Raw genomic sequence first — 7,500 nt, forward strand, 5'->3', positions numbered from 1 at the left:
TTCCCACACCTCACCGCCATGCTCCCACGCTGCCTTCATTCTCTTGTTCAGAAAAAGAGCCACTCCCTGTTGTTTGGCAGTCTCCTGCCCCGAGTAGAGGACAGTCCACCCCTCATAGTGGCAAGAGCCAGAGCCGGTCCACCGGACCTCCTGAACACCACAAAGATCCAGGCGGTACCGGTCCAGCTCCCGACAGAGGAGTGGCAGCCTCTCCTCCGCTGTGAGCCTTCGAACATTCCACGTGGCCATCCATAGTGGCTTTTTGTTGTTTCTGGAGGAGCCCCGAGGATTTTCATATTTACTAAACTACACTAAAGGTGTGTTCACACCAAACCCGTGACGATTTGGGAGACAAATGTCTGACGAAAAGTCTGTTCACTGTCACCGCTACAGATTCATGTGTATATACATATTGAACGCTGTTAAAGGTATAATTTAATGTCCCGTGTCTTTATTTGTGCAACATGTTTTTCTACTCTTATGCTCTTATCTCATTGGTCAGTCTGAAGAATAAAACGTCAGATCACTCTCCATTAAAACAACTTCAGATTGTCGGCGGCCCCAATGTGAAAGCGGCGTAGGAAAAGCTCATTCGGAACGAACAATTGCAAAATACAGATTTGGTGTGAACGGGCCTTAAACCTACACCTCACTCTCACACACCTCTCGACATTATTAGATTTCATTATAATATTGAGGATATTTTCAAAGACTTGCCTCAAGTGTAGCCAATCCTGTACACACACTAAACACACGTGTGTGAACTCACGGTACACTGATGTGTGTCAGGTGTCATGTGACGATGGCGAGAGATTAGCGGAGAGAAAAGTGATGTTTGACGTGTCTGAGTCAGAGATGAGCAGTGTGTATGGACCAGAGGAAACAGGTGACACACACACACACACACACACACACACATGTGCATGACCTTTTGACCCTCAGCTCACCTGCAGTAATGTAGAATACCAAAAATCAAAAATAGAGTTTAACACAAATGCACTGATTAATGCTGGAAACATCAATATGATAATGACACCAATATCATTAATATTAATGATCCAAATGTGTGTGTGTGTCAGTTCCAGTGAAGGTGCAGCAGTTGGCTGACTCTCTGCGGCTGGTCTCGGGTCAGTTAAACTCTGTTTTAGGCGCTTTGGGTTCACTGACCCACAAACAGACTCCGCGCACTTTGACCCCTCTTCTGCTTTCCCGTCCCTTGTGGGCGTGGTCTGTAAACTCCACCCCTTCCCTGTTCAGTGGCCTCACACACAGACCGACAGATGTGCTGCAGAACCGCTGGAGTGGCCGGAACACAGGTGAGATGCACACACATATAAACACACCTGCAGCATCATCTTGACAACATCTGTTTCCATAGAAACCAGCAGAACCAATGTGAGCTACTCAGGATGCACACCGTCAAGGTGAGGACCAACACACACACACACACACACACACACACACACACACACACACACTGTTACTGCCTCATTTTGTTTAAGGGAGTCGTATACATCATTGTATCCCCTCCTGAAATGACTGTGTGTGTGTGTGTGTGTGTGTGTGTGTGTGTGTGTGTGTGTGTGTGTGTGTGTGTGTTCAGTCTGTCGTCTCTGCGTCCATCAGTAGAGGTCGAGGGTCAGCGGCTGCAGGGTCTCATTGAAGGAAATAAACGTTGGCTGGAAGCTCAACGAAAACACCACAACATGTATCCTTCATGAAGGCTGTAGCATGAACACACAAACTGACTGTATTTGTGACGCTGTTCTCTCTCTCATGTTGTTTTCCTGAGCGCCTCTCAGTCCGTTGTTTCCAAACCTCAGAACATCGTCCTCCAGCGGTGGGTTAGTTCAGCTCAGCCTCGACGACAACAACCAGATTAAAGTTCATCATTACTGAAAGCGCTCAATCTCCACAGGAAGTCAGAACAGCCGAAGATCGCTTTTGTTTTATTTGTGCTTTTCATCAGCAGGTGTTTTATCAACTGTAGGAATTCTTCTGCTGTTTTTCTGGTCAGCAGCACATTTACAGCTTCATGATCAGATGTGTGCAATGTGCTTATCTCAAATCTTGCACAATATTTTTGTACACTTAATAAATGACTTTATGAATTTTTAAGGTGTGAGATTCTTGCTGCAGTTATTTTGACATTGACAAGGCTGATTTAGATTTTGTCAGTAATGTCAATTTATTTAGAAAAAATAACATTTAAATACTTTTATATTTATGACCAAAATGCAAATCCACATCCCATTCTGTGAAACGCTCTCTGCCTATGTGGGGGTGTTGTCTGCCTATGTGGAGGTGTTGTCTGCCTATGTGGGGGTGTTGTCTGCCTATGTGGGGGTGTTGTCTGCCTATGTGGGGTGTTGTCTGCCTATGTGGGGGTGTTGTTTGCCTATGTGGGGGTGTTGTTTGCCTATGTGGGGGTGTTGTCTGCCTATGTGGGGGTGTTGTCTGCCTATGTGGGGTGTTGTTTGCCTATGTGGGGGTGTTGTTTGCCTATGTGGGGGTGTTGTCTGCCTATGTGGGGGTGTTGTCTGCCTATGTGGAGGTGTTGTCTGCCTATGTGGGGGTGTTGTCTGCCTATGTGGGGGTGTTGTCTGCCTATGTGGGGGTGTTGTTTGCCTATGTGGGGGTGTTGTCTGCCTATGTGGGGTGTTGTCTGCCTATGTGGGGTGTTGTTTGCCTATGTGGGGGTGTTGTCTGCCTATGTGGGGTGTTGTTTGCCTATGTGGGGGTGTTGTCTGCCTATGTGGGGGTGTTGTTTGCCTATGTGGAGGTGTTGTTTGCCTATGTGGAGGTGTTGTTTGCCTATGTGGAGGTGTTGTTTGCCTATGTGGGGTGTTGTCTGCCTATGTGGGGGTGTTGTCTGCCTATGTGGGGGTGTTGTCTGCCTATGTGGGGGTGTTGTCTGCCTATGTGGAGGTGTTGTTTGCCTATGTGGGGTGTTGTTTGCCTATGTGGGGTGTTGTTTGCCTATGTGGGGGTGTTGTCTGCCTATGTGGGGTGTTGTCTGCCTATGTGGGGTGTTGTTTGCCTATGTGGGGGTGTTGTCTGCCTATGTGGGGTGTTGTTTGCCTATGTGGGGTGTTGTTTGCCTATGTGGGGGTGTTGTCTGCCTATGTGGGGTGTTGTTTGCCTATGTGGGGTGTTGTCTGCCTATGTGGGGGTGTTGTTTGCCTATGTGGAGGTGTTGTCTGCCTATGTGGAGGTGTTGTCTGCCTATGTGGAGGTGTTGTCTGCCTATGTGGGGGTGTTGTCTGCCTATGTGGGGGTGTTGTCTGCCTATGTGGGGTGTTGTCGTTTGCCCGTGTGGGGTGTTGTCGTTTGCCCGTGTGGGGTGTTGTCGTTTGCCCGTGTGGGGTGTTGTCGTTTGCCCGTGTGGGGTGTTGTCGTTTGCCCGTGTGGGGGTGTTGTCTGCCCGTGTGGGGTGTTGTCTGCCCGTGTGGGGGTGGTTGTTGTCTGCCCGTGTGGGGGTGGTTGTTGTCTGCCCGTGTGGGGGGTGTTGTTTGGCCGTGTGGAGATGTTGTTTGCCCGTGTGGGGTGGTTGTTTGCCCGTGTGGGGTGGTTGTTTGCACGTGTTGGGTGGTTGTAAGTAAATGTAAAACATCTGTCCAATCTTCCTTTCATATGGTAAAATACACACAGATGCACAACTGTAAACAACAGTAAAAAGTCTTTATTCTGTATAAACATGATCTGTCATTTTTACGACCGAATCAACAAAGTAGATTTTCTCATTAGAATCATCATTACATCATTGATTAAAGCAGCTTGGATTTACAGAACCCACATGATCCACACCACAGAAGGCCACAGACAAACACAAATAAAATGCACTGAGATTTGCAGGTTAGCATGGTCACATCAACCGTAACCATGGTGACGAGCAGCAGCAGCTGGCGGTTTGATTGGCTCATTCACTGTCCTATCAGCATCAGTTCCTGTATGAGGCTCCTCCCCCATCATCCCTGACTGGCAGGAGAAGACAGTCAGCAGGGAGGCCTCTCACTGGTGCACACCACAGGTGCTGCTCTGTGATTGGCCAATACAGAGTCCCGAAACAAACGTGTCCTTCAGAACACAAAGATTTTGTCTCTTTGAACCGTGTCGAGGTCAGTCAGTCCATAGTGAGCAGAACCTGAGACAGACAGATGTTTTACTAGGTAGTGCTCAACCGATATAGACTGTGATTAAATCAACTCTGAGACACACAGGTGCAGTTATCAGCTGATGTCGGCCGGATTATCGGTCACTGTTCATAAGAGTCAGTGGTTTGGGGGATGTTCTGGACTCACCAGGAAGGATCCAAACATGGCGATTGATGACAGGAAGTGCCAGATGTCGTGATCGTCGAAGAAGGAGAGCAGGATACACTCGCGGTTGTGCTCACGGGATTCTGCTGGAGTTTTCTGGTGGTGACACGGTTTCATTCTGATCAATATATATACATACAACACGTGTGTGTGTGTGCAAGTGTGTTTGTGCTAGTGTGTGTGAGTGCGAGTGTGTGTGTGTGAGTGCGAGTGTGTGTGAGTGCGAGTGTGTTTGTGCTAGTGTGTGTGTGTGAGTGCGAGTGTGTTTGTGCTAGTGTGTGTCTGTGTGTGTGCAAGTGTGTTTGTGCTAGTGTGTGTGTGTGCGAGTGTGTGCGAGTGTGTTTGTGTGAGTGTGTGTGTGTGAGTGCGAGTGTGTTTGTGTGAGTGTGTGTGTGTGAGTGCAAGTGTGTGTGTGCGCGAGTGTGTGAGTGCGAGTGTGTTTGTGCTAGTGTGTGTCTGTGTGTGTGTGTGTGTCTGTGTGTGTGAGTGCAAGTGTGTGTGTGCACGAGTGTGTTTGTGCTAGTGTGTGTCAGTGTGTGCGAGATTGAGTGTGTTTGTGCTAGTGTGTGTCTGTGTGTGTGCAAGTGTGTTTGTGCTAGTGTGTGTGAGTGCGAGATTGAGTGTGTTTGTGCTAGTGTGTGTCTGTGTGTGTGTGTGTGTGTGTGCTAGTGTGTGTGAGTGCTAGTGTGTGTATGTGTGTGTGTGTGCTGTGTGTGTAGTGCAAGTGTGTGTGTGCTAGTGTGTGTGTGTGTGTGTGTGCAAGTGTGTTTGTGCTAGTGTGTGTGAGTGCGAGAGTGTGTTTGTGCTGAGTGTGTGTGTGTGTGTGTGCGAGTGTGTGTGAGTGCGAGTCGAGTGTGTGTGAGTGCGAGTGTGTTTGTGCTAGTGTGTGTCTGTGTGTGTGTGTGTGTGTGTCTGTGTGTGTGAGTGCAAGTGTGTGTGTGCACGAGTGTGTTTGTGCTAGTGTGTGTGTGTGCACGAGTGTGTTTGTGCTAGTGTGTGTGTGTGTGTGTGCAAGTGTGTTTGTGCTAGTGTGTGTGAGTGCGAGTGTGTTTGTGCGAGTGTGTGTGAGTGCGAGATTGAGTGTGTTTGTGCTAGTGTGTGTCTGTGTGTGTGCAAGTGTGTTTGTGCTAGTGTGTGTGAGTGCGAGTGTGTTTGTGCGAGTGTGTGTGTGTGTGTGAGTGCGAGTGTGTTTGTGCTAGTGTGTGTCTGTGTGTGTGAGTGCAAGTGTGTGTGTGCGCGAGTGTGTTTGTGCTAGTGTGTGTCTGTGTGTGTGAGTGCAAGTGTGTGTGTGCTGAGTGTGTTTGTGCTAGTGTGTGTCTGTGTGTGTGAGTGCAAGTGTGTGTGTGCACGAGTGTGTTTGTGCTAGTGTGTGTCTGTGTGTGTGAGTGCAAGTGTGTGTGTGCGCGAGTGTGTTTGTGCTAGTGTGTGTCTGTGTGTGTGAGTGCAAGTGTGTGTGTGCACGAGTGTGTTTGTGCTAGTGTGTGTCAGTGTGTGCGAGATTGAGTGTGTTTGTCGCGAATGTGTGCTGCGAGTGTGTTTGTGTGTGCGTGCAAGTGTTTTTGTCGTGAGTGTGTGTGTGTGTGTGTGTGTGAGAGTGTGAGATTGAGTGTGTTTGTGCGAGGGTGTGTCTGTGTGTGTGTGTGTGTGTGTGTTTTACCTGCCATGTACTGAGTCCCTGAAAGAAGAAGAACAGAGCGAAACCCCAAATGACCGCTGTGAAGAGAATACACACTAGAGGCAGACAGTGGATCCGGCTCGCCGCTACGAACTACACAAACACAGTGAACAATAGAGCACATGAATTATTAACTGAACATACACGAGAGATGATGATGATGATGATGATGTCATCTGGAAGTACCTTCATTATGATGTAAAAGCGAAGTAAAGCAGCAGGTTACAGATGGCGATGGCCAGCAGGTATGAGGCGAAGTCATTGGGTCGATTTGATGAGGCCGTGCACGCCCTGCACACACACACACACACGCAGCACACACACACACGCATGCACACACACACACACACAGGTCATGTGTGTGCTCAGTAGTCGTCTGATTCAGAGACAGATGTGATGATACAGTGTAACTCACAGTGACCAGTTCACAATGTTCCCCATCACCAGCAAAACCATACGATCCTGTAAACACGCAAACACGCATCAGACATGTTAAATATCATCAGTGCGTGTGCAAGACCAAAAACAGAGACTCAGCACACATGTGAACTTACTACAGAAGCTGTTCTAGAATGTGTCAATTAAGAACAATTCATACGGCAGTTTATAAAAATATATAGAATAACAGGAAGCTGTGAGTGTGTGTGTGTGTGTGTGTGTGTGTGTGTGTGTGTGTGTGCGTGCGTGTGTGTGTGTGTGCACTTACGATGTACATGGGTCCACTGCACTGCCGAATACAGTCTGTGTAGATCACATTCAATATCCTGCGCAAGATCCCAGAGTCTAAAACACACACACATCTTAGTCCAAACCCACTGAATGCGTGTGTGTGTGTGTGTGTGTGTGTGTGTGTGTGTGTGTGTGTGTGTGTGTACTCACTCAGTCTCCAGCGGCCCATGTAGTACAGTTGTGTGCTCAGCAGCATTGTAGCCAGAATGTGTATGACAGAGAAGACGATCCAGAACACCGTGTTACCCTTACCGAACACCTAACACACACACACACACACACACACACACACACACAGAGGTGAACAACACAATTGCACACACTTGTGTGAGTGTATGTGTATAGTGTGTGTGAGTGTGTGTGAGTACATGTGTGCGTGTGCTTGAGTGCGTGCGTGTGAGAGAGTGTGTGTGTGAGTGTGAGCACGGGCGAGTGTGAGCGTGCGTGTGTAAGTGTGCGAGTGTGCGTGTGTGCGTGTGTGCCTGTGTGAGCGCGTGCGAGCGTGTGTGAGCGCGTGCATGTGTGTGTGTCTGTGCGTGCAAGTGTGCGTGTGTGTGTGTGAGCGTGAGTGTGCGCCTGAGTGTGTGCATGTGTGAGTGCGTGCATAGTGTGCGCGTGCATGCGTACAAGTGTGCGTGTGCACGAGTGTGTGTGTGTGTATAGTGTGCGCGTGAGAGTGAGCGAGCGTGTGTGCGCCTGAGTGTGTGCATGTGTGAGTGCGTGCGTGTATAGTGTGCGCGTGCGTGTACAAGTGTGTGTGCGTGCACGAGTGTGTGT

General features: G+C 48.8%; 2 protein-coding genes across 2 annotated transcripts in view; one reads left to right on the top strand and one right to left on the bottom strand.

Moving 5' to 3' along the window:
- Window positions 1-2,184, top strand: part of LOC127631722 (trichohyalin-like) — a 34,087-nt gene extending 31,903 nt beyond the window's left edge. Inside the window, exons 24-28 of the mRNA XM_052109976.1 lie at window positions 790-886; window positions 1,080-1,316; window positions 1,379-1,424; window positions 1,604-1,708; window positions 1,803-2,184. Coding sequence (XP_051965936.1) covers window positions 790-886; window positions 1,080-1,316; window positions 1,379-1,424; window positions 1,604-1,708; window positions 1,803-1,899 — 582 coding nt within the window. The 3' untranslated portion in view covers window positions 1,900-2,184. The remainder of the gene's footprint in view (window positions 1-789; window positions 887-1,079; window positions 1,317-1,378; window positions 1,425-1,603; window positions 1,709-1,802) is intronic.
- A 1,712-nt stretch (window positions 2,185-3,896) lies between these two features.
- Window positions 3,897-7,500, bottom strand: part of LOC127631854 (SID1 transmembrane family member 2-like) — a 45,284-nt gene continuing 41,680 nt past the window's right edge. The window contains 9 exon segments of the mRNA XM_052110230.1: window positions 3,897-4,124; window positions 4,127-4,144; window positions 4,302-4,415; window positions 5,977-6,087; window positions 6,181-6,200; window positions 6,203-6,285; window positions 6,410-6,456; window positions 6,701-6,777; window positions 6,874-6,982. Of these exon segments, the coding sequence (XP_051966190.1) occupies window positions 4,080-4,124; window positions 4,127-4,144; window positions 4,302-4,415; window positions 5,977-6,087; window positions 6,181-6,200; window positions 6,203-6,285; window positions 6,410-6,456; window positions 6,701-6,777; window positions 6,874-6,982 (624 nt within the window). The 3' untranslated portion in view covers window positions 3,897-4,079.

This window comes from Xyrauchen texanus, chromosome 38 (assembly GCF_025860055.1).
Source record: "Xyrauchen texanus isolate HMW12.3.18 chromosome 38, RBS_HiC_50CHRs, whole genome shotgun sequence".
Taxonomy (NCBI): Eukaryota; Metazoa; Chordata; class Actinopteri; order Cypriniformes; family Catostomidae; genus Xyrauchen; species Xyrauchen texanus.